The sequence below is a fragment of the Stegostoma tigrinum genome, chromosome 47 (genome assembly GCF_030684315.1).
Source record: "Stegostoma tigrinum isolate sSteTig4 chromosome 47, sSteTig4.hap1, whole genome shotgun sequence".
Classification (NCBI taxonomy): Eukaryota; Metazoa; Chordata; class Chondrichthyes; order Orectolobiformes; family Stegostomatidae; genus Stegostoma; species Stegostoma tigrinum.
Window position 1 is genome coordinate 5547681 of NC_081400.1, and position 25566 is coordinate 5573246.

A 25566-nucleotide genomic window follows, 5' to 3' on the forward strand; every position below is an offset into this window, starting at 1 on the left:
CTTATCTTCATCGCTCAGACCCTTTTGAGTGTAGGAGTTGGGGACATCATGTTGAGGTTGTACAGGGACGTGGGTCAGGGTCTTCTGGAGCACTGTGTCCCGTCCTGGTCTCCCCATTACAGGGAGGGTATTATTAAGCAGGAGAGGGTTCGGGAGAGACTTTCCAAGAACGGACGGTGTGAGTTATAAAAAAAGGTTGGATTGGCTGGGGGTATTTTCACTGGAGCACAGGAGGCCGAGGGGCGACCTGACAGAGCGTTATAAAATAATGAGGGGCATGGATAGGCTGAATAGCGGGTGTCTTCAAGGCTAGGGGGCGTATATTTAAGGTGGGATCAGAAAGATTTAGAATGGAATCCCTACGATGTGGAAGCTGGGTGTTCGGCCCGTCGAGTTCACACCGACCCTCCCAAGAGCATCCCTCTCAGTCTCATCCTGTCTCTGTCGTTAAAAAAGACATGGCGGGTTGGGGGGTGGTGGTGGGCAATGATTTTACACAGTGGTTCGCATGTGGAAGGAGCTTCCAGAGGAAGTGGTGGATGTGGGCACTGTTAATTACATTTAAAAGACATTTGGATAAGTAGGTGAATAGGAAAGGTTTGGAGGGAGATGGGCTGGGAGCAGGCAGGTGGGACTGGTTTGGCTGAAGGGTCTGCTTCTGTGCTGAGTGGCTGTAACTGTCCTGTTGTTTGGGACGTCGAGGAACAGGGAGGTGGGGGATAGACCTTCCAGCTGACTGCCTGGCTGTTTATAGAAGAGTAACGTTCCACCCACATCCCCCCCGGGGGTTTTGGCGGCACATTCCCGTGTTGTTCTGTTTGTGGCAGCCCCGCGTCTTGTGATGCTCTGTTGATGGAAGCGTTGTGTTTGAGGTCGGAACAGAAGTTTAAAATAAACTCTCTGCTGTTGTTGATGGATGTTTGCGGGACCGGGGTTGGGAGTCGGGGGGAGGGGAGACTGGTACTGCACAATGACAAACTCACTCTGTACGCCAACAGTCTTCCTGGCGTATTGCGGCCGTGGCACTTCAGAAATGTGATGAGCGGTTCACGCTCGGCAGTGACCTTTGTACCAACACACCACCTTCGTGACGGTGCCTTAGGCCAGCGTTTTAAACACCCCGTTTCCATCGCTGCCAGAGTGGCATCGACCCCCGATGGAGGGAAGGACTTTGGGTTTAATGGCTGACCCCGCAGTGAGGCGGCGCTCCCTCGGCACGGGCCCTCATTAGAGCAGCCCTTGCTGAGACCACTCCACTGCTACTGTCTGTCCTGACTGTCGCGCTGCGTGCGATAATCGTGAGGACGCTGATGGTCCCTGCACTACAAAGCCCCTGAAAGATTTTGTTGGACTTCCTGAAGACGTGCAAGGCGCTGCGTAAATCTGAGAGCAGCCCAGCTCATCCTAGTGCTCTGGCCGAAGATAACAAGTTTTATTTTAATTCCCTCTCAACCCTAGCTGCACAGGCTACTGCATTTCAGATGCAAATCAACTGAGGCATTCCACCTCTGCCAGCAAACTGGGCAGAGAATTCCTCCCCCACCCCCCCCCACCCCCACTTGGGGGCGAAGACCCTTTCCAGAGTCCCCTCCTATTCTTCACAGCCTTTAAACCCATGCCCCCTGATGACTGACGGAGGGGTAACAATCTTCCCTGTCTCTGCCACCTCCCCCACCCGGCCCCCACCACCCCCAATCCTTCCAAACATTTCCGATGGCTTCACCCCACGGGCTTCTCTGTTACAGCCAACCTGGGCCCCCTCACAGGCGCGATTTTCAGAACTTGACAACGTTTTCGGCGCACTGTGTCCAGTTCTGGGTGCCTGTTACGGGAAGGATATTATTAAACCTGGAGAGGGTCCGGGAGAGATTTACCAGGATGTTGGAGGGTTTGAGCTACAGGGAGAGGCTGGGGCTGTTTTCCCCGGAGCATCGGAGGCTGAGGGGGGGACCTTAGAGGTTTATAAACCCATGAGGGGGATGGGTAGGGGGGATAGACAAGGTCTTTTCCCCCAGGGATAGGGGGAGTCCAAAACTAGAGGGGCATAGATTTAAGGTGAGAGGGGAAAGGGACCTGAGGGGTAACTTGTTCACAGAGGGTGGTGCGTGTATGGAAGGAGTTGCCAGAGGAAGTGGGTGGGGGCTGGTACAGTTACAGCATTTAAAAGGCATCTGGATGGGGACATGGATAGGAAGGGTTTAGAGGGATAGGGGGCCAAACGCTGGCGCATGGGACTAGATTAGTTTGGGGTGCCTGGAAGGCAGGGACAAGACCTTAAGACCATAAGACATAGGAGTGGAAGTGAGGCCGTTTGGCCCGTCAAGTCCACTCTGCCATTTAAATCATGGCTGATGGGCATCTCAACCTCACTTCCCTGCACTCTCCCCGTAGCCCTTGAGTCTAAGTTGGACCGAAGGGTCTGTTTCTTCCCTGTATGACTCCCGTGCCCCAAGCAAACCCTGTCTTCTCCTGTCAAGAGGATAACTGGGACTGTACTTGGATTTTCCTGCCCTTTTTTTTTCTAGAACAGGCCCTATTGCGCGACCAACTAACGCTCCGTCCTGACTCTGATGGGATGAGTGAGGCCACTTAGTGAGGCCAGCATTTGTGACCTCTGCCCGTCCCTAATTGCCCCTCGAGCCAGGCACCCTCGCTCCGGCCGGGTTCGGGAGTAGAGTCGAACCAGTCGCTGTGGTCTCGGGTGGCGGGGAGGGGTGAGCTCCCGAATCTCTCTGGCCGGCCGATGACGGGTAAGGGACCAACCAGTCAACCCGACGGAGAGATGAGCGAGAACAGGTGGGGTATTGTGTGCTTTGTTTGGTTTTTGGCCCTCTTTCAACGACCGATAGGATCGGCTCGCGATTCCGGGTTTGCTCCGTTGAATTTAAATTCTCCCAGGGTGGGAATCGAATGCCTGGCCCTCGGAATGCTGGCGTCAGCTTTGTGAAGTGAACGGCCTGTTTCCCTGTTGGAGCACACTAGATTGTGGTTGGTCTGATGCAGTGTCTCTTTGGTGTCTCCCCCCCGTCCCCGGCAGGTAAGATCCTCACCGACGACTTTGCGGATAAAGAGGGCCTGGAGATGGGCGACGAGTATTTTGCCAATCTGGACCACATCGAGAGCGTGGAGAAGTACAAAGAAGGCTACGAGAGTGATGCCAAGTGTTCGTCGGACAGCAGTGGTGTGGACCTGAAGGAGGAGCACGACCACAGCGGCACTGAGGCCGAGGATTCCAGCTCCGACAGCTCCGACCAGAACTTTGGCGGCAACGACGACGCCTACGTGCCCAGCTCGGTCTGGCGCAGCTACGTCACGCGCACCAAGAGCCGCGAGCAGAAGGAGAACGGATCGGAGACCGGCCTGACCCGCCTGGAGGAGCCTGGCCCGCCCTCGGCCTCAGCCGCTCCCGCTGCCCCCCAGCCACCGCTGCCCGCCCCCTGCAAACTGCCCGTCACCGAGGAGACGGCCAAGAACAAGGTAGCCTCCTGGCTCAGCGCCATGCGGGTGGCCAACTCCCCTGTGGACCCCGAGGCCGCGGGGGAGGCCAAGCCCCTCAAAGACGAGGCGGTGAAGGCCGAGGGGACGGCTCCCAAGCCAGAGGAGGGGGAGGAGGAGGAGGCGGAGGAGGAGGAGGCGGGCGTTCCCAGACTCACTGGCGTGGACTCCAAGCCATGGGGCAAGCAGGAGGCAGAGAAGAAAGATGCCAAGGTCGAGGTGGCAGACCTGAAGGTGAGGGCCGCAGGGGAGGGCCGCCCACACCCCTACCCCCACCCCCCTCCCCCACCCCACCCCACCCCCAACCTGCTAGAGGTTTGGTGTCTCATCGCAATGTGTAGCCCAGAGGGTCATATTTCCTATCCATGAGAAAACACTCCCCCCCCCCCCCCCCCCCCCCCCCAACCCACGTTTTGCCCCCTTGACTGGACCGTGGAAGATCCCACGGCTGCTGTTGGGGCAGAAGGTGGGGGCGCGTTTCCTGTGGGGCACAGCCAGGGACTGGGTGGGGTTCTGTTCGCGGGTGCACGTCAATTTCCCAACCGCGGGTGCCTGGGATAGAGTTGCCCCTCAGCCACCCTGTCGTCACAGCTTGTGGGAGCTTGCTGTGCGCGCGCTGACTGTTATGTCCCCTCCCCGAAATGATCCGAAACTGTCCTCGGTAGAAATGGAGGCTCCACCTCTCCAAATAATATTCAGTGTGTTCACTGGCAATCCTTTCGCTGGATAATTTCCTCCCTATCCCCTGTCACCCCGCCATCGCCCTGCAGCCCCTCCCTATCCCTGTCACCCCCCTCCTGTCCCTGTCACGCCCCCTCCCTGTCCCTGTCACGCCCCCTGCCTGCCGGGCTCTTAAGTCTGAGACAGCATGCACTGATGTTTGAGCACTCCCCTGTTGGACGCTGGAACCTGCACCAATTGCTCCCTGTGGCTGTGTCGTCTCTGGCGAATCCCCCCGCCCCCAAGCCCAAGAGAAAAAGCCGGCCCTGGGTGACAGATGCTGTTACCCATGACCTGTGTGTGTGTGTGTGTGTGTGTGTAGATCACAGCGAGGGTCTTAGCCTCGGATTACACTGTGTAGAGCGATGGAGCACACCTGTCTGTCTGTGCTACTCAATCCCGACTTTTTCACGGAGTGGGGAAGTGCTGATGTTCTCACTTTTTTTTGCCTTTGCAGAATCCTGAAGCACCACCTCACCTGAAAATATCTTCGTAAGTACAGGGCTCACTTCCTCAGCCACTTCTGCTCCCCACTCGCCTTCCTGGGCCCCTCCCCATCATCTTCTTCCTGCTCCCACGGTCCCCTACTCCCCCATTTCTGACCTCTTGCCGTGTCCCCTCGCACCCCCCCCGTCCCCATCTCTGTCACCTTATGCACCCTCTGCGCCTCCCCATCTCGTCTTTGTGCCATTGTGTCCCTGCACCCCCCCCCCCCCCCCCATCCCTGCCTGCATCCTTTTACCTCCCCCAACCCCTCCCCATCTCTGTCTCCCCACCCCCTCCGCGAGAGGTCATGGGCCCGTATTCAGTTTCGACTCTGTGATTCCGGTCGCTCCTGAGCACCCGCCCGCCCACCACGCCGACATTCTCTTGTGTCCTTCAGGCCGTTTGACAACGCATCCCGCAACTTTGGCTACAACCCGCGGCCGGCCCGGAGCGAGGGGATTCGCCGGCCTGTCAGTAAGACCACCCTGCTTCAGGCACGTCGCAACTCCACCCCAGCACCTTCCGCCAAAGATGTGAGTGTGGCGTCAGCGAGCCGCGCGGGGTCGGGGGCGTGGGCACAGCAGAGACTGTGGGACGGGAAGGGGCCATTCCTGCTTGATTGTTGTCTTCAGCGAAAGCTGGAGACCTCCTGCTCTCCCTCCCCCCCCGGCTTAGCTCTAGAGGCCACCCTCTGTCAGATGTAGGAGCTGTTCAACTTAGTGAGTCTGCGCTGCCATTCAGGTGAGGTCGTGGCCGATCTAATCAAACCGCTCCCTCGTGACCCAGCCCCGGCGGCCCACCGCAGTAAGGAATTCCCCGGATTTATCCCCCGACCCGAAACGTCGGCTTTCCTGCTTCCTCTGCTGTGTTCCGGCAGCTCCGCTCTGTGTTATCTCTGACTCCAGCATGGGCAGTTCTGAAGCCTCTGAGGAAATTCCTTCCCATTTCTGTCTTCAGTGAGCAGTCGCCTTATTCTGAGATGATGATTCTCCCCCCCCGCCCCAACCCCCGTCACAAGGGGGTAAGCACCCTCTCCTCATCTCCCCTATCAATTTCCCACTGAGACTCTTGTCTCTTTCAATAAGGTTGCCTCTCGTTTTAAGCTCCCAGTGTGTGCAGGAACCGAGCTGAGTCAGACTGGCCCTTCCATACCCAGGGTCAGCTGAACGAGCCTTCCCTGGACTGCCGCTGATCATTTGGATACGAGGCCCCAGAATACCGCTCGCCGTGTCCCAGTTGTCTCCAACGAGAGTCGTGTGCAGTTTTACCAAAGCGTCCCGACTTCTATATTCTGTTCCCTTCTCCAACCGAGGCCAGCGTTCTGTGTGCCGAGCCCACTACTCACTGAGCTTGCGACACGGTCTTTTCATAATTTGTCATCAGGAGTGTCCACTAAATCTACCCGCCAAGGCAGCTGCTGTTGGGCACAGATTTGTACATTAGGGTGGATTGGCCGTGCTAAATTGTCCTGTAGTGCCTAGGGATGTGCGGGTTAGGGTGGATTGGCCGTGCTAAATTGTCCTGTAGTGCCTAGGGATGTGCGGGTTAGGGTGGGTTGGACGTGCTAAATTGTCCCATAGTGCCCAGGGATGTGCGGGTTAGGGTGGATTGGCCGTGCTAAATTGTCCCGTAGTTCCCAGGGATGGGCGGATTAGGGTGGGTTGGCCGTGCTAAATTGCCCCGTAGTGCCCAGGGATGTGTGGGTCAGGGTGGATTGGCTGTGCTAAATTGCCCCGTAGTGCCCAGCGATGTGCGGGTTTGGGTGGGTTGCATGGGCATGGGACTGGGTGGGATGCTCTGAGGGCCGTTGTGGACGTGTTGGGCCAAATGGCCTGATTCCATGATTTTGGAGCGGTGCCAGCCTGACTGACTTTGCTGCTGTTGCGACTGCCGCCATTGACCGGCAGCATTGGGCGCGGGAGAGCTCTCCCCGTCACCCCCTCAGGACCGAGAGCCCAAACAGCCGCGTCGTCACGGGTGACGCTTTGCGGCCTACGCGAACGGTGTTCAATCAGCGGCCTTTTACTTATGTACGCGCGGCAAGAGTGGTGTTTACCCTCCCATCTGCTGAACTGAGTCCCTCCATCCTCCGCAGGGCAAATTAAAAAGTCGACCTCATCGCTGTGTGAGAGGGCCTGGAGTCACGTCTAGGCCCAGACTGGGCTCGGGCAGCAGATTTCCTTGCCCCATTCATGACCCCCCACCTTTTATCAACGTCGATCACCGAGACGAGCTGCCAATTTCTGATTTTCTGAATTTAAATCCCTCCCTGGGTTGTGGCTGTATTTGAATTCTCTCCAACCTCTCTCTCTTTCCGCCCCCGCCAACCTCTCAAACACCCCTATGCGACATTACTCACTCAGTGAAGTTATTGACCTCGCTAGCTGAATTCAAATTCCTTAGTTTTAACAAGGATGTTGCCAGGAGTGGGAGGGGGATTTTGATTTACAAGGAGAGGCTGGGGCTGTTTTCCCTGGAGCGTCGGAGGCTGAGGGGTGGGTGACCTTAGAGGTTTATAAAACCATGAGGGGCATGGATAGGGGGGATAGACAAGGTCTTTTACCCCAGGGGTAGGGGGAGTCCAAAACTAGAGGGGCATAGGTTTAAGGTGAGAGGGGAAAGGGACCTGAGGGGTAACTTGTTCACACAGAGGGTGGTGCATGTATGGAAGGAGGAAGTGGGTGGGGGCTGGTACAGTTACAGCATTTAAAAGGCATCGGGATGGGGACATGGATAGGAAGGGTTTAGAGGGATAGGGAGGCAAATAGTGGGAAATGAGACTGGATTAGTTTAGGATATGTGGGCCAGCATGAATGAGTTGGGCCGAAGAATCTGCTTCCGTGCTGTACAGCTCTGAGAGGACGAGATTAATTTAGGATATCAGGTCGAACAGGACAATTCGGACTGAAAGGTCTGTTTCCATGCCCTTTGACTCTAAAACTGATTTGCGAGGGACTGAGATTGGGAAGCCATTGGCCTTTTTAAGAGCTGGCCGGTTTGCTGACATCCCTCTCACACTCTCACTGAGCAAAATCTGTGGGGTCTAGACAAGTTGAGAGCAGGGCGGGTGGGGGGCGGTTGGTGTTGGGTTCACACTGAGGCGATGATCACTCGGCTAATACAGAGATCCAGTCACGTTCCAGGGACCTGGGTTCCAATCGCACGTTGGTGGGATTTGAATTCCATGAGAAGTATTTGGAAGTGGGAGTCCTAAATGAAACCACTTCTGATTTTTGTCTGGCGAAAAATCTGTCTGGTTCACTGATCCTTCAGGGAAGGAAACAGCCACCGTTCCCAGGTCTGGGCCTACATGTGACTCCGTACCCCCCCCCCCCCCCCCCCCCCAAACCCCACAGCGACCGGGGTGCGCACTAAATGGTTGGCCAAGTGACAGCCTCGAAGGTGAATTAGTGACAAAAATGTAAAGAGGGCACCTTATTGATAAAGGTCAGGTATCGCCTCGTGTTCCCACAGTGGAAGGAGGGGTGCTAGGTTGACCAAAATGGGGTGTGGGGTTTGTGGGGGCAAGGGGTGGAGCGGTCGTGAGGGAGCTCGGGCAGTGGGGAGGTTCTGGGGCTGCTTCGCCCGGGAGCAGAGGAGTTCGGACCGAGGCGGTGGCTGTTTCGGGTTCAAGCGGCCAACTGCCCAACTCTGTTCACAGATGGGATGAGGGTCTCGGCCTGCTGGCAGGGAAGGTGCTGGGTTATGGGGTGCGGGGGGTGTGCACAGCCAGCTATTTTGCAGCCCGTGGCTCTTGATGGGCCAGGGTGGTGGGTGGAGCGAGTCGGCAGGTGATCCTCACACGGGAAATGTACAGCCCTTCGAGGGGCGTAAAACTCCAAGGGAGATACCTGGGGGTCGGGATTGACGGTCGCCCGATGGAAAGGGCTCAGCTGGACTCATCAGCTGACAGGATCGCTCGTTCCCGCGCACGCTGTCTCCGTCTCGCTCGGTCACACTCTCCCTCACTCTGTCTCCCGCTCCCTGAGCAGGAGGTGATGACACTATCAAGCAGCTCAGACACCGAGATGGAGACGGGCACACAGACTAGCGGCAGCCGTAAGCCCACACAGGGCCAGGCACCCACCGCCACTGCTGCGGCCGACAGCGATGACGTTCAGACCATCTCCTCGGGCTCCGACGAGGCGTACAGCGCAGACAAGAAAGATGAGAGCGATCCAAAGGACACAGGTACCACACGCTCCCAGCCACCCACAAAACCCTACCTGTATATAGCAGCTCTCATGGGGTGAAGTATTCCCCTGGTGTTCCACAGGATGTGGAATCGGGTCAGATTTATAGCAGGAAGAGGCCATTCGGCCCTGTTGAGCCTGCTCTCTCTTCCCCCCCCCCCCCAAGGCTTGTCCAGCATTCAGTGTCTAAAATCCAGACCAACCCCCTTGATCCCCCTCTCCATGACTGATCGGGAATCTCAGCATTACACCCCCCTTGCCAACAGGTCTCTGGAGTGAGAAGTTCCAAAGGCTCCCAACCCTGAGAGAAGACATTCCTCCTCCTCTCATGTTGGTGCCCCCTTTATTCTGAGGCTATGCCCTCTGGTCCTAGACTCTCCTGTGAGGATTTGGGGGTGGGGGGTAACACCCTCCCAGCATTGACCCTGTCAGGCCCATTACAAATCCTCAATGGGATCGCCTCTCATTCTGCTCACCTCCAGCGAGTCCCAACCCGTTTAACGTCTGCTTATAAAACAACCCGTCCCAGACCAGGGATCGTCCCAGCGAACCATCTCTGTAACTGCCTCCAGTGAAATGCTGCCCCTTCCTTCAATAAGGGGACCAGGACTGTTCCAGATGTGGTCCCACCAGCTCCCCGAACAGCTGTGGTAACTCTCGTAGTCTTACACTCTGAGCCCCCTTGAAATAGGGGCTAACATTCCACCGCCCTTCCCGATTCCCTGCTGCCCCTGAGTGCTAGCTTTCTGTGTTCTGTGTACAAATCCCTTTGCAATGCAGTTTTCCGCAGTCTCTCTCCATTTAAATAACATCCTGTTCTGCCTTCCGAAATGAACAGCCACATTGTGCTCCATTTGCCAGTGTTCTGACCACTTACACAACCTATCGACAGCTCTCTCTAAACGGTTTGCGTCCCTCTCAAAACCTGCCTTTCCGCCTGTTCCTGCCCCACCTGCTTCCTTCCTGCAAATCGTTAATAAATGGCAAACCGTTGTGGTCCGAGCACTGATTCCTGTGGGACCCCATTGGTCACCGACCTGAATGCTAACCCCCTTACCCCCACTCCCTGTCTCCTGTCCACACCAATATGCTTTCCTCCAGCACTGTAGGGCCTGATGACTTCACCTGCTGTGCGGTACCTCGTCAAATACCTCCTGGAGGTCCCAATACAACACATCGACTGGTTCCCCTCTATTCACCCCCTGACTGAGACTTCCTCAAAGATCTCATAAAACAGACACTGTTCCCCTCTCGCCAAACCGAGCTAACTCTGCACAATTAGATTATGTTTTACCAAACAGTCTGCTGTTACTTTCTGTAAATATAGATTCTAACAGAGTCTCGTGACATGTTGGGGCATGTGACTGAAAAGTTTGATTGAGGAGAAGTGGGAGGTATTTAAGTCAGGAATGAGGGAGCAGTGGAGTGGTTGGTTTCGGAAGGGAATGCCAAGGTTTGGTATTCCCCTGTGCCCCCCCCCCGCCAAAAAAAAGCATGGTGGCTGTGAGGAGAGCAATGGGAATCTGGTGGTCTGCTAGAGGCTGGAATTGGAGGTGGCAGAGATAGGGACGGGGTGTAGGGAGCCAGGAGGAGGTGGCAGGGATAGAGAGGGGGTGTAGGGAGCCGGAGGAGGTGGCAGAGATAGGGAGGAGGGCGTAGGGAGCTGAAGGAGGTGACGGGGATAGGGAAGGGGTATAGGGGGCCAGGGGAGGTGACACATCGTGGTGGGGATGCAGGTCCAGAGGGGTCCGACGGAGGTAGGGGAGAGGTGCAGAAGACTGCTTACCCTCCGTTCCCTGACCCGTGCCCTCTGTGCCCCCAGACAGCGTCAACAAGAGGCAGGTGGCAGTGAAGTCGACCCGGGGCTTTGCACTGAAATCCACCCACGGCATCGCCGTCAAGGCCAGCAACATGGAGAAGGGCGATGGTGGCAGTGGGCACAGGAGCACCAGACAGTTCTACGATGGTGAGGAGTCCTGCTACATCATTGATGCCAAGCTGGAGGGCAACCTGGGCCGCTATCTCAATGTAAGTGCGAGGCTTTGGGGTTTGGGGGGGTGGTGCAGGGTGGCGGGAAGGAGCTGCTGACATATGAATGAACTAAAACCACCTTCCACCAGCTGGCGCTCTGAGGGGCATGCCCACTTACCAACCCACGAGCACTCCCTCCTGTCCCCCCCTTGTTACCCCTCGGTTTTGGTATTCTTGCGAAGGGTCCTGATGCAGATTTTGTTGTAGTTTTGCATTTTCACCACGAGACCAAGTGAAAGGGGAGGGAGGGATGGTCATTACCTTGCGTTTCAGCATCCCCCCCCCCCCAGCCCCAGAGCACACCCTTACTGCCAGGGTGGGCTGGCACAGGGCAGCGGGGGGTGTTGAAGAGTTGGCTCACTGGGTTGGTTCCTGGAGTCGAGAGGGTTGGCTGACGAGGAGAGATTGGAGTCAACTAGGACTGTACTCATCAGAGCTTTGAGGAATGTGAGGGGATCTTCTAGAAAGGGAGTTGCTGGGAGGGTGTTCCCACTGGTGGGTGAGACAAGAATGAGAGGCCACAGCCTCAAAATAAAAGGGGGAGCAAGTTTAGGACTGAGTTGAGGAGGAACATCTTCACCCAAAGGATTGTGATTGTGTGGAATTCCCTGCCGAGTGAGGCTGAGGTTGAGTGTTTTTAAGGCAATGATGGATTTTTGAAGAATAAAGGAATTAAGGGTTACGGTGAGCAGGCAGCGAAGTGGAGCGGAGTCCCGGGAAAAGACCAGCCATGATTTTACTGAATGCTGGGGCAAGCCAGATGGCCCGATCCTGCTACTTTACCTTGTGGTGGGGGCCTCTTTTGTAGGCCCTGGGTACTGGAACCCTGGTAACCACCACCAGCATTACCCCCCCCCCCCCCCCCCCCCCCCCCCCCCCCCCCACAACCCCCACAAATCCCAGCCCGGTGCTCCTCCAGATGCCGGGTGAAATTGACCCTGGTCTAACCAGAGGTGTGGTCTACAACAGTGAGGTTAGTTGGATTTATTTGGAAAGGTTATGAGAGAGAGCGAGAGAAAATATGGGCCCGAAGGGTGTACGGAGCTGTGGGGTTGGGGATGGGGGGGGAGACTGGGGCCGATGGGTGTACGAAGCTGTGGGAGAGGGGGTATGGGATTGGGGGTGGGGGGGGGGGGGAGAGATACAGTCAGCGCCTACCTGTCCCACACTCAGTCTGATTAAACACTGTTTCTGACCTCCCCCCCCCCCCCCCCCCCCCCCCCACCACCACCAACAGCACAGCTGTAGCCCGAACCTGTTTGTACAGAATGTCTTCGTGGACACACACGACCTGCGCTTCCCCTGGGTGGCCTTCTTCGCCAGCAAGTGAGTATGCGTCTGCGCCCCCCCACTCCCGGCCACAACGAGCTCACCCCGCCTGAGCCCTCTCCCCCACTCTCGCTGACCCAGCCCGTGCCCTCGCTCACCCCTGCTCGCTCACTTACAGCCCTCGCCACCCCCTCCCACTCGTCACCCCATGCACCACCTCCCTGCCCAACCTCGCTCACCCCGCCCACACCCCTCCCCTTCTGTCCCTTCCGTCGCTCGCTCACTCGCTCATCCCCCACCATCTCTTCCCCTCCCTCGCTCACCCCCCCCATCCCTGCTGTCGCCACCCTGCTCACCCTTGCTCACTTGCCCTCCTGCCACACCATCCCCCTCCCCCACCTCACTCACTTCTCACTCCCCCATCTTTGCCCACCTGTGCCCCCTCCCTCCCTTGCTTGCTCCCCAATCCTCACTCGCCCTATGCACCACCTCCCTCGCTCAGGCCCTGCGGCCCCTCCCCCTCCCTTGCTCACTCCCCAATCCTCTCCTGCCCGCATCCCCTCCCTCCCTCGCTCGCGCTCACTGCACGCCCCCTGCCTCCCTCCCTCGCTCACACTGCACGCCCCCTGCCTGCCTCCCTCCCTCGCTCACACTGCACGCCCCCTGCCTCCCTTCCTCCCTCGCTCACACTGCACGCCCCTGCCTCCCTCCCTCCCCTGCTCACACTCCACACCCCCTGCCTGCCTCCCTCCCTCCCTCCCTCGCTCGCTCACACTGCACGCCCCCTGCCTCCCTCCCTGCCTCCCTCGCTTGCTCACACTGCATGCCCCCTTGCCTCCCTCCCCTCACTCTCACTGCACGCCCCCTGCCTCCCTCCCTCACACTGCACGCCCCCTGCCTGCCTGCCTCCCTCCCTCACTCTCACTGCACGCCCCCTGCCTGCCTCCCTCCCTTGCTCACTCACAATGCACGCCCCCTGCCTCCCTCGCTCGCTTGCGCCCCGTGCCACTTCTCTGCCTGATTCCTCTGTTCCTGTCCCACAGGCGAATCCGTGCGGGCACTGAGCTGACCTGGGACTATAACTACGAAGTGGGCAGCGTGGAGGGGAAGCAATTGCTGTGCTGCTGCGGTTCCACAGAATGCAGGGGGCGGCTGCTGTAGGGACCCCCCCCCCCCACCCCCCCAAACTCACCCCACACCTGTGATCCCTCTCCACCCTCCACACCTATCTGCCTCTCCCCCCAGGGGTTCCCCTCAGCACTGTCTCCAATTGACGGTGGGGGCAGGTGACCCATAGCCATCCCATTCCCTCTGTCCCTCTTGTCCTGGGAGAAATTCCCTGCCATAAACAGGGATGTGTTGGGAGATGTCCCCCACCCTCCCCCACCCCAACTCACGCCTGGTGGGTCCTCGGTGCCAGCCTGCGCTACTACCTGATGTGCGGCCTGTTGGCATCTCCTCCTAACGAGTGAAGGAGACAGCCGGTGCACCCTGCGTGCCGTCTCTGTGCCTATCGGGCAGCCGGCCCACTCACTGTCACAATGATTAACTGTTGCCCATCACCCACACGCCCTTTCTGTTCAGTATTCCCCTCTGTAAGGCATTGGGGTGGGTGGGGTGGCACAGACATGGTCAGGCACTGCTCGGGCCAACAGGTGTGGGTAAGACAAACGCCAGGTGTGTCCCATCAGTGTCTCTGGGAAGTGCACCATTCCACGGACGGGCACGGATCCATGGAGATGGACACAGCGATGGACGGGCTCTGAGAGGGATATGCGTGCATCGCACCATGCCCACACACTCTCAAAGCTCCACTTTGTGTGTTTAGCCCTCCCTGCCTTAACAAATAAAGTTGTAATCTTTTTTTTTAAATATATATTTAAACAAAACTCGCCTGTATAGTATCGTCGTGTGGATGTTTTTATTTTTTGGGAGTGAGAACGGTCTGTGGCCCGCAGGAACTGCTGGGGGATTCGATCTAGGCCGGGGGGGCAAGACTCTGGATTGGCCAGAACAGTGGCACAGTAGTGGTGGGATGGGGAAAGGTGGCGAGTTGTCTCCTCTCCTCGCCAGTGCCAGCCCCACTCCCAGAGGGTCTTTGCCCATTCCAGCATGGGCTGTCGCCGCCCCCCACCCACCCAACTCCTATCGCTCTGTCTCCCTCCTTACATTTGTGCACGAGAGAGCGTCCAGAGCTCAGGACAGCACAGATCTCATGCTAGGCCAGCGAGGGTAGCGCAGCAATGCAGCTCCTTCCCCTGTATCATCCAGTGCCCCTCTGCCCAAGAGTCTGTCTCACTATGATCTGCCCTTTTTTTTTAAAAGAGGGGCTCACCGGCAAACAGAGACCCAGCTCGAACTGATTGCAGCGAGGCTGAGGAATCACAGAGCAGTTACGTAACAAAAGGAGACCCCCCCCCGCCCTCTTCATCTCGCTCTGTCATCTACCCTCCTTTTCAGTTAGCCCACTTGCCCCCACCCCCGTTGTTCGTCTTGTTGTGGTAACAGCCTTTAACATTCAGAACACAGTGATTTTTCTCCCTTCCTGCATTCGATAACATACCGAGTGGAACCTCCCCAGGGGCCTGGAGCCCTGAGGATCGGGGGAGGTTACTCAACCTGAAACGCTAACTCTCGATTTGTCTCCAGAGATGCTGCCAGACCTGCTGAGCTCTTCCAGCGATTTCTGGTTCTGTGTTGGAGTTGTTAGCCCTGGGGCCTGCAGTTTCAAAGGGATGTACGGTATTCTGTTCGTCATTCCCAGATATCCTCTATTAACCTGGTCCCACTTGCCAGCACCCTGCCCCCTTTTCCCTCTTAAAAGTAATATTAGTAAATTTGTTGATGACACAAAGTTGGGTGGCAGTGTGTAATGTGAGGAGGATGTTATGAGAATACAGGGTGACTTGGACAGGCTGGGTGAGTGGACGGATGCATGGCAGATGCAGTTTAATGTGGATAAATGTGTGCTTATACACTTTGGTGGCAAGAACAGGAAGGCAGATTACTATCTCAATGGAGTCAAGTTAGGTAAAGGGGAAGTACAACGAGATCTAGGTGTTCTTGTACATCAGTCAATGAAAGCAAGCATGCAGGTACAGCAGGCAGTGAAGAAAGCTAATAGCATGCTGGCCTTCATAACAAGAGGAATTGAGTATAGGAGCAAAGACGTCGTTCTGCAGCTCTACAGGGCCCTGGTGAGACCGCACCTGGAGGATTGTGTACAGTTTTGGTCTCCCAATTTGAGGAAGGGCATTCTGGCTATTGAGGGAGTGCAGCGTAGGTTCACAAGGTCAATTCCCGGAAGGGCGGGACTATCATATGTTGAAAGATTGGAGCGACTGGGCTTATATCGTCTTGAGTTTAGGAGGATGAGAGGGGATCTGATTGAGACGTACAAGATTATTAAGGGATTGGACACTCTGGAGGCAGGAAGCATGTTTCCGCTGATGGGGGAGCCCAGGACCAGAGGACACAGTTTAAAAATAAGGGGTGGGCCATTTAGAACAAGAGTTGAGGAAAAACTTCTTCACCCAGAGAGTGGTGGATATATGGAATGCTCTGCCCTAGAAGGCAGTGGAGGCTAACTCTCTGGATACTTTCAAGAAAGAGATGGATAGAGCTCTTAAAGATAGTGGGATCAAGGGTTATGGGGGTAAGGCAGGGACAGGATACTGATTGTGGCTGATCAGCCATGATCATAATGAATGGTGGTGCTGGCTCGAAGGGCAGAATGGCCTACTCCTGCACATATTGTCTATACATGACCCCTTCCCGCTGCCTTTTAAATGCTGTAACTGTACCAGCCCCCACACCCACGCCACCCTTTGTGTGAAAAGGTTGCCCCCTCAGGTCCCTTTTAAATCTCTCTCTTTCCTCTCTCTTAAACCTCTGATTTCACACACCTAGAAATGTTTCCATTCTCCCTGCTTATCAGCAGTTTATACAGTCTCTTTATTTTGGGAGCGATAGGAACGAAGCAAAGACCTAGCCCTAACCCATGGTCTCTGCAACTGTTGACAGTTTGCAAAACATTCTTCCTCCGAGGGGTGTCCAGTGCAGGTTCACCAGACTGATTCCCAGGATGGCAGGACTGCCGTGAGGCAACACTGGATCGACTGGAATTTAAAAGATTGGGGGGAAGGCACAGATCCTGTAGGAACATGGACTGCACAGGCTAGATGTGGGAAGAATGTTCCTGATGTTGGGGCAGTCCAGAACTCGGGGATCACAGTCTAAGAATAAAGGAGTAAGCCATTTAAGACTGAGAACAGGAAGAATTTCTTCACTCGGAGAACTGTGAACCTGTGGGATTCTCTCCCCCAGGAAGCAGTTGGGGCCAGTTTGTTAGATTATAACCAAGAGGGAGCTTGACGTGACCCTTGCGGCTAAAGGGATCAAGGGGCATGGAGAGAAAGTGGGAATGGGATACCGCGATTGCATGATCATGTTGAATGGTGGTGTGGTCCCCAAGGGGACGAATGGCCTACTGCTGCGAGCGTGATGACTGCCGTGAAGTGCAACTCCCCAATCCCAGGGGTGTCACTAATGGGGGGGATGGTAACCTGGCCTCCTTAGCCTGCTCTGGGCCTACACGTGACTCCAGACCACCACCAACACACAAGACGTGAGGGTACTGACTCTCAACTGGCCTCTGAAACAGCCCCCTAGCGAAATGCTCGGTTTGAGAGAGGGGTCTGAAAAATGCCAGCCTCAGAGGGGTGTGCCCTCCCTCCCCTCCACAAACAGAAGAATGCCCATCTTCTCCCTCCTCCTTCAGTAGCCCCTGTGATTTAATTCCCTCAGGAAGACACTTTGGAATCTACAGGCAGTGCATTTCATGTCAGAATTTGTGTTAATAAAGATTCCTCACCCTCCAAAATCTGTACCCATCTGGTTGGAAGAGTTCTCGCAGCTTGGAATGTCACCCTTCAGCCCATTAGTGTCCATTGCTGGTCTTCATAGATCCACCTGCCCTTGTCCCATTTCCCAGCACTTTGCCTCCAAGGGGGAGCGCTCGCTCTCTCTCCCCCTGCCTCTCAGAATGCTGTAGACCTCACTCAGGACACACCCCTCCCCCAGCTCTAAACAACATCCTGATTAATCTTCTTCCTTCTCCTGTGAAGTCACATTCTCACCGTACACCTAGAACCTCACTGATGTTCTGTTCAACACCAGTGGGATCTCAAACAAACTCTCAACACTGCAGTAACTCAGTAAAACCTGGCAGCAGAGAGAAGGAAGTGCGGAAGTGGACCATTCAGCCCATCCAGTCCATGCTCTGACCATAATCCCAAAATAAACTGGTCCCACCTGCCTGCTCCTGCCCCATATCCCTCCAACCATTTGTTACTCATGTCCTTAAAAATGTCTATTAAACGCTGTAACTGTACCACCATTTCCTCAGGAAATTCACACACGAACCACCCTTTGGTGTTTAAAAAAAGTGCCCCCTTGTGTCTTTTTCTAAAATCTTTCTCCTCACCTTAAAAACATGCCCTTGAAATTCCTCTCCCCGCGAGGGGAAAGACATCCACAAGTAGCTGCAACTGATTTTATAAAGGTCCCCTCAATCTCCAACACTGCAGTGGGGGAAAGGGGGAAATATCCCAAACTTTCCTTATAACTCAAACCGTCCAGAGCTAGCAGCTTCCTGGTAAATCACGGAATCCCTACAGTGTGGGGACAGGCCCTTCGGCCCAACACATCCACACCGACCCTCAGAGCACCCCACCCAGACCCATCTCCCTATAACCCACCCTAACCTGCACATCCCTGGGCACTACGGGACAATTTAGCACGGCCAACACACCCTAACCTGCACACCCCTGGGCACTACGGGACAATTTAGTACGGCCAATCCACCCTAACCGGCACATCCCTGGGCACTACGGGACAATTTAGCACGGCCAATCCACCCTAACCCGCACATCCCTGGGCACTAAGGGACAATTTAGCACGGCCAATCCACCCTAACCTACACATCCCTGGGCACTACGGGACAATTTAGCACGGCCAATCCACCCTAACCTACACATCCCTGGGCACTACGGGACAATTTAGCACGGCCAATCCACCCTAACCCGGACATCCCTGGGCACTACGGGACAATTTAGCACGGCCAATCCACCCTAACCCGCACATCCCTGGGCACTACGGGACAATTTAGCACGGCCAATCCACCCTAACCCGCACATCCCTGGGCACTACGGGACAATTCAGCACGGCCAACCCACCCTAACCCGCACATCCCTGGGCACTACGGGACAATTTAGCACGGCCAATCCACCCTAACCCACACATCCCTGGGCACTACGGGACAATTTAGCACGGCCAATCCACCCTAACCCGTACATCCCTGGGCACTACGGGACAATTTAGCACAGCCAACCCACCCTAACCTGCACATCTTTGGACTGTGGGAGGAAGCCCACGCAGCCATTGGAGGGGAAAGAATGTACAAACTCCACACAGTCGCCCGAGGGTGGCATCGAAGCTGGGTCCCCGGTGCCATGAATTAGCAGCGCTACACTGAGACACCATGCCTCCCCTTTCTCACCTAAAGCCTCTGTGGCTCAATACTCTCTTTCCTATAACTTCAGAACTCTTAAGACCTGTTTTGCTTTTGCTAATAAAGGTAATTATAGTCCCTTCTGAACCACACTGTATATCTGTTGACATAGACATCCTTTGATCTTTGAAGGCTGCAATGTCCTCCAGTTTTCACTGTGTACTCCCTGGGGACTGGCTCTGCTGCTGTTGGACACAGCAGGCCAGGCATCATCAGAGGAGCAGGAAAGCTGCCGTTTCGGGCCTCGATCCCATCAGAAATAGCCCCATTTCTAAAGAAGGGCCCAGACCCAAAACATCAGCCTTCCTGCTCCTCTGATGCTGCTTGGCCTGCTGTGTTCATCCAGCTCCACACCGTGTTATCTCAGATTCTCCAGCATCTGCAGCTATCTATCTCTGTTACTGGTGGATAGTTACACCACACCACTCGATTAAAAGCACCTTGCTATTTCACACGTCAAATTTTTTTCCTCTGGGAAGAAAACAAAATCAGCTTGGTCAAGCCCAACAGGGCTCTCGTGTGACTCTGTAGCAAGTCTGCAAGTCAGACATATCTGCAGTGAAGAGTGAACCTACATCCAGCAAGGAAGTGGGTGGCGAGTTTTAGAGCACAGGGACGGCCAGAAAGAACCTGATGGCAACAACAGCTGACACAGGGAAAGAGGACTTACCATAACGAAACGAGGCACTCCAGACAGAAACGGGAGTTTATAATGGTTTCAGAGACAGGAGGAGCTGCAGATGCTGGAGAATCTGAGATAACACAGTGTGGGGGCTGGGTGTACACATCAGGCCAAGCAGCATCGGAGGGGCAGGAAAGCTGACGGTTCAGGCCGTAACCCTTCGTCAGAAAAATGGTTTATAATGTTTCAGAGTCCAGTGACCCTTCCTTTCACAGCCTCAGGTACTTTGGGATGGTTCCCAAGTTAGGTCTCTGGTGCGATGGGGCAAGGTTTATACAGGATCTCAAACCTACTGTAGGATCATGACCAAAGTGAGCATCTGAGTTCACAGGCACCGGCGAGAACAACTCCCTAACCCTATCGCTGCTTGCATTAGCACTCGCATGGACCATCAGGGAGAGAGAGAGCAGAATGTGGCCCTGCTTTAACTGTTTCACGCTCAAAAGGTGCACACTCCCGACAGTGCCCGCTCCCTGGCTTCTCTGGAGCATGGGTCGAACCTGCAGAGCACACATTATGGATTTGAGAGGCAACACTGCTACAACAAAATGACCCCCTTTCTTTGGAAAACTCCAATGAAACGCAGAACCCCAGCTATTTCTGGCTTTTGATTGGGGGGGGGGGGGGGCGGGGGAAACCTGGGTGAGACGGGGAAAGCGAATGTGGGTACGGGCCTGGGGAAAGGCTCAGAACTCACCCCGCCCATCCAACGGCCCACACACCTAGCTCGGTGGCCATGAACGTGGGGAGCCGGTGGGCTCCTGAGAAGTGGGGCAGGCCTGGGAGAGAAGGGCTGAATAGCCTCCTCACAACTCTATCACAAGAAATGAGAAATCAAACACATTGGCCCCAACGCCTAAACGTTCCCCACCCAAACATCTACTCTTGTCACACAGATTAATGGGTAGGCAGCACAGTGTAGTAGACACAGAGACACACACACACACGCAAACACACAGAGACCTTTCTCAAAATTTAATTTTAATCCAAAAAAATTAATGAAATGAAGGACTCCTTTAACATCTGAATTTTCATATTTACAACATTTGTTTAAATTATTTCTCAATTGTAACATTATTGTAAACTACCACTCCACCCCCCCCATCAGAATAAAAACCATGCCTCCATTCCCATTCGGCAGAGGTTTCAAGCTCCCTACCCTCTTGCCCTGAATTTGGGATCACCCCGTCTCTTCCCCAAAATAACCCCGGAAATTCCCAGGAAAGAACGAGACATTTCCACAGCAGATGGGGTGCGGAGAAATGTAAAAGGAGGGGTGGCGGGAGCTTGTGGCCAGTTTCGGCAGAGAAGTCGATTCATTTCTCCGTTCGGCTCCTTGTAGAGGCTGACACTTGACTCTAAAATGCCGCGCTGCAGTGCGGTATCAGGCATTCTGCATCGCATGGCCTCCCTCACGTAAGTGCGCGGTTGCTGATGCAGGGAAATTGAATTCCATACGGCTCCCTCCTGATGGGGCACAGCGGCTCACGAGGGGGCCAGACATGGACACCCTCAGCACTGCAAGACCCCTGCCCTCTCCCTGCAGCACTGGCTCGTTCCTCCCCACTCCCCTCGACCAAAAACACTCTGACGATGGGCTACGCAGTTTCACCCCCCCACCCCAAACCTACAGCAAAGTTACCATCCAGACCTTTGGGGCACGACAGGGGTCGTTGTGGGGTTGGAAACAATCTCCCCTCCCCAGCCCCCGCCTCATTTTTACTTCCACACCACTTTTTAAGAACGGGAGGGGAGGGCAGTTGGAATGGCTTGGGTAGTGGGCGCCAAATTCTTGTCTTTAAGAAATGACGGATGTGTAATAATCTCGAAGCGGGCACTTTCTGAAATGGTACAGGGTGGGGGGGGGAGGGGGAGTTGTTCGGGAGAGAGGTCAGTAAGCAGGAAATTTTTAAAACAACGAAGAGCTCAGCAGGAGGCCAAGAGAGAAAGCGCGCGCACGCGCGCGAGACAGAGAGAGAGAGAGAAAGCGCGCGCACACGCGCGAGACCGAGAGAGAGAGAGAGAGAAAGCGCGCGCGCCGCGCGCGAGACCGAGAGAGAGAGAGAGAGAAAGCGCGCGCGCGCGCGCGAGACCGAGAGAGAGAGAGAGAGAGAAAGCGCGCGCGCGCGCGCGCGCGAGACCGAGAGAGAGAGAGAAAGCGCGCGCGCGCGCGCGAGACCGAGAGAGAGAGAGAGAAAGCGCGCGGACCGAGAGAGAGAGAGAGAGAGAGAAAGCGCGCGCACCGCGCGCGAGACCGAGAGAGAGAGAGAGAGAGAGAAAGCGCGCGCGCGCGCGCGAGACCGAGAGAGAGAGAGAGAGAGAGAAAGCGCGCGCGCGCGAGACCGAGAGAGAGAGAGAGAGAGAGAGAGAAAGCGCGCGCGCGCGCGCGAGACCGAGAGAGAGAGAGAGAGAGAGAGAGAGAGAGAGAAAGCGCGCGCGCGAGACCGAGAGAGAGAGAGAGAGAGAAAGCGCGCGCGCGCGCGCGAGACCGAGAGAGAGAGAGAGAGAGAAAGCGCGCGCAGCGCGCGCGAGACCGAGAGAGAGAGAGAGAGAGAAAGCGCGCGCGCTGCGCGCGCGAGACCGAGAGAGAGAGAGAGAGAGAAAGCGCGCGCTGCGCGCGAGACCGAGAGCGAGAAAGCGCGCCGCGCGCGAGACCGAGAGAGAGAGAGAGCGAGAAAGCGCGCGCGCGCGAGACCGAGAGCGAGAAAGCGCGAGAAAGCGCGCGCGCGCGAGACCGAGAGCGAGAAAGCGCGCGCAGCGAGACCGAGAGCGAGAAAGCGCGCGCGCGAGACCGAGAGCGAGAAAGCGCGCGCGCGAGACCGAGAGCGAGAAAGCGCGCGCGCGAGACCGAGAGCGAGAAAGCGCGCGCGCGAGACCGAGAGCGAGAAAGCGCGCGCGCGAGACCGAGAGCGAGAAAGCGCTGCGCGCGAGACCGAGAGCGAGAAAGCGCGCGCGCGAGACCGAGAGCGAGAAAGCGCGCGCGCGAGACCGAGAGCGAGAAAGCGCGCGCGCGAGACCGAGAGCGAGAAAGCGCGCGCGCGAGACCGAGAGCGAGAAAGCGCGCGACCGAGAGAGAGAAAGCACGCGCGCGAGACCGAGAGAGAGAGAAAGCGCGCGCACGGGAGTGAGAGAGAAAGCGCGCGCGAGACAGAGAGTTGCCTGTTCCCATTGTGGATTCTCTAAGGGTGGCATCTGGGGGTGGGGGGGGGGGGGGGGTGGGGGGTGGGGAATTAAAAATACTGATTCGAAAGGCACAATCTGAGCTAATCCAACAGAAAGAATCAAAATAAATCCAGTCCCCTCCTTCACCCACCCCCCCCACCCAACTCGCCTAGTCTACAAGGGACCCCGTGTGGTCAGATTAATGGGGGTAGGAGGTGGGGCAAGAGTGGGCACACTTGATAGATTTGCCCCTACTGCAACAGTTTCAGCAAACCCAGAGGTTGGGGGGCTGGGGATGGTGCGAGGGGTTAGGACAATGGGTGGGGTGGGGTGGAGAAGGTGGAAGAGAGGATGGGAGTCTCGGGCGAGAGAACTCTGGGACTGACCCACCCACCCACCCACCCGAAAGAGGCAGGGCGCTACTCAGACTTCCTGTGGTTGTTGTTGATTGTGGAGTGCCCGTTAGAAATGAGGCCGTTCTTGACCGGCTCCTCCTCATCTTCATCCTCAGAGTTGTCCGTCTCGTCTCGGTCACTCCGTTCATCCTCCACGATCTGCCGTGGGGGGGGGGAGAAGACAGAAGCACAACAACAAATATGAACGAACGGACGAACAAAAAAACGAAAAAAAAGGCTGCACGTTCCAATGTAGGCAAAAAAAAGGGAACGGCCCACTTGCATTTCTCAAACCCTCGGCGCGCCCTCCCCCTCAACACCCGCTTTCCCCACCACCCCCACCCCCAGGCACGAAGTGACCCGCCCTCAGCAACCAAAGAGGGGATGTTTCACAAGGTGCAAGGCGCTATCTAAATGCAGCTGACCGCTTGGACCTGGAGACCTCGAAGAGGGTGAAAGATGTGGGAAATTCAGGACACAGTTATTCCCAACTTCTGAAGGCACATCAGGGGAGGACTTTATACACTTAATGGTGAGGTCCTGGTGGGTGTCGCTGAACAGAGAGACCTTGGGGGAGCAGGTACAGAGCTCCCTGAAAGTGGAGTTGCAGGTAGACAGGGCGGTGAGGAAGGTGTTCGGTACGCTCGCCTTTATGGGTCAGTGTGTTGAGTAGAGGGAGTTGGGAGGGCCATGTTGGGGCTGTACAGGACATTGGTTAGGGCCGCTTTGGGAATACTGCGTCCAATCCCGGTCTCCCTGCTACAGGAAGGATGTTGTGAAAGGGTCAGGAAAGATTCACAGGGATGTTGGAGGGTTTGAGCCACAGGGAGAGGCTGGGGCTGTTTTCCCCGGAGCGTCGGTGGCTGAGGGGGGGACCTTATAGAGGTTTATAAACCCATGAGGGGCATGGGTAGGGGGGGATAGACAAGGTCTTTACCCCCAGGGGTAGGGGGAGTCCAAAACTAGAGGGGCATAGGTTTAAGGTGAGAGGGGAAAGGGACCTGAGGGGTAACTTTTTCACACAGAGGGTGGTGCGTGTATGGAAGGAGGAAGTGGGTGGGGGCTGGTACAGTTACAGCATTTAAAAGGCATCGGGATGGGGGCATGGATAGGAAGGGGTTAGAGGGATAGGGGGGCAAATGCTGGGAAATGGGACTGGATTAATTTAGGATATTGGGTCGGCACAGACGGGTTGGGCCAAAGCGTTTGAGGTATCTTCACTCACATTTCCAGTCATGAACTTGAGGGTCATCCGGAGAATGAGAACTGCCCAGAAGATGTGTAATAGCTGCAGGACGACCAGGATGGCGTTGAAGAAATAATAGCCAAAGAAGGCCGGGTACAGCTCCAGAGGGTAGATCACCGTGCAGTGAATAATCCTGCAGAGAAATAACATCGTTCAGGTCCATCTCTAACCCCATCCCCACCAAACCCGCCCACGGAGGGGCAGCACAGGGCTAGATACAGAGTAAAGCTTCCTCTACACTGTTCCCACCATCAAACACTCCCAGGGACAGGGGCAGCACGGGGCTAGATACAGGGTAAAGCTCCCTCTATGCTGTCGCGCCATCCCACGATGTGGAGGTGCCGGCGTTGGACCGGGGTGGACAAGGTCAGAAGTCAGACGACACCAGGGTACAGTCCAACAGATGTCTTTGAAAGCACAAACTTTCAGACCCTGCTTTGGGCATTAGTGAGAGATGGTTTCAGACACAGAATTTACGAGTAAAACATTAAGCAGCCACAGAACTGATGAGGATGGACTAAACAAACTCAAGATGCTGTTAAATCTTTAATCAGTTTGAAGGTTTTAATTGATTAATACACATATGTAAATCCCTGAATTCCTTTCAAGTCACGGTCCTGAGAGAACTAAAGGTTTTATCTGTGTAAAGAGGAGGTCAGACAGTGCATGTTAGGTGTGAGGTGTTGTTTAGAATCTGTTCGTGTTTTGGTTTGCAGTCAGACTGGCTTTATTTCTAAAGTAGGAGTTTATAAAAAGCACACAACTTACAGACAGTTAGAGGACACAGCGTTGTTACGGGGACACTTACCAGAAAGGGAAGATGACCAGCCGGGTGATAATGAACGCGATAGCAAACAGGATGAACAGGCAGTTACACGTCCTCTTCCAGCCAGCATAGTTAAACATCTTCGCTGACTGAGAGAGACGGGGGGGGGGGGGAGGGGAAGGTGGGAAGAGAGAGACGGTAAACACAGTCAGTACTCATCACACCCCCTCCCCACCTCCACCAACCCCTCTCCATCCCCCCCTCCCCATCTCCGCCACCCCCTACACATCCCTCCCCATCTCCGCCACCCCCTACACATCCTCCCCATCTCCGCCACCCCCTACACATCCCTCCCCATCTCCGCCACCCCCTACACATCCCTCCCCATCTCCGCCACCCCCTACACATCCCTCCCCATCTCCGCCACCCCCTACACATCCCTCCCCATCTCCGCCACCCCCTACACATCCCTCCCCATCTCCGCCACCCCCTACACATCCCTCCCCATCTCCGCCACCCCCTACACATCCCTCCCCATCTCCGCCACCCC

At 55.9% G+C, this 25566-nt stretch overlaps 2 protein-coding genes across 3 annotated transcripts in view; one reads left to right on the top strand and one right to left on the bottom strand.

Annotated features, from left to right (window-relative positions):
• The window catches only part of setdb1b (SET domain bifurcated histone lysine methyltransferase 1b), a 50188-nt gene extending 36105 nt beyond the window's left edge, over positions 1-14083 (top strand). Inside the window, exons 16-22 of one of the 2 annotated variants that reach the window (XR_009443464.1) lie at positions 3038-3729; positions 4673-4707; positions 5099-5234; positions 8694-8892; positions 10717-10922; positions 12168-12251; positions 13238-13253. Coding sequence is in view for 1 of the 2 variants with exons in the window: in XM_059642928.1 (XP_059498911.1) it covers positions 3038-3729; positions 4673-4707; positions 5099-5234; positions 8694-8892; positions 10717-10922; positions 12163-12251; positions 13238-13355 (1475 nt within the window). In the remaining variant the exon portion in view is untranslated. Of the gene's footprint in view, positions 1-3037; positions 3730-4672; positions 4708-5098; positions 5235-8693; positions 8893-10716; positions 10923-12162; positions 12252-13237 lie in introns of both variants that reach the window. The other variant, XM_059642928.1, reaches the window with a different exon arrangement.
• An 8430-nt stretch (positions 14084-22513) lies between these two features.
• Positions 22514-25166, bottom strand: LOC125449701 (ceramide synthase 2-like). The gene is made up of 3 exons (XM_059642996.1): positions 25059-25166; positions 24230-24383; positions 22514-23163 (listed from the first exon to the last, which is right to left on the bottom strand). Exons 1-3 carry the CDS (start codon positions 25154-25156, stop codon positions 23029-23031), a joined length of 387 nt encoding a protein of 128 aa, XP_059498979.1. The 5' UTR covers positions 25157-25166; the 3' UTR covers positions 22514-23028.
• Positions 25167-25566: the final 400 nt, after the last annotated feature.

Excerpts from the sequence above, each read along its gene's own strand:
- LOC125449701 (XM_059642996.1), bottom strand. The coding sequence starts at position 25,156 with ATGTTTAACTATGCTGGCTGGAAGAGGACGTGTAACTGCCTGTTCATC. Across the intron at positions 24,384-25,058 it reads CTGGTCATCTTCCCTTTCTG|GATTATTCACTGCACGGTGA; the intron begins GTAAGTGTCCCC and ends ATTTCTCTGCAG. Across the intron at positions 23,164-24,229 it reads TCAAGTTCATGACTGGAAAT|ATCGTGGAGGATGAACGGAG; the intron begins GTGAGTGAAGAT and ends CCCCCACGGCAG.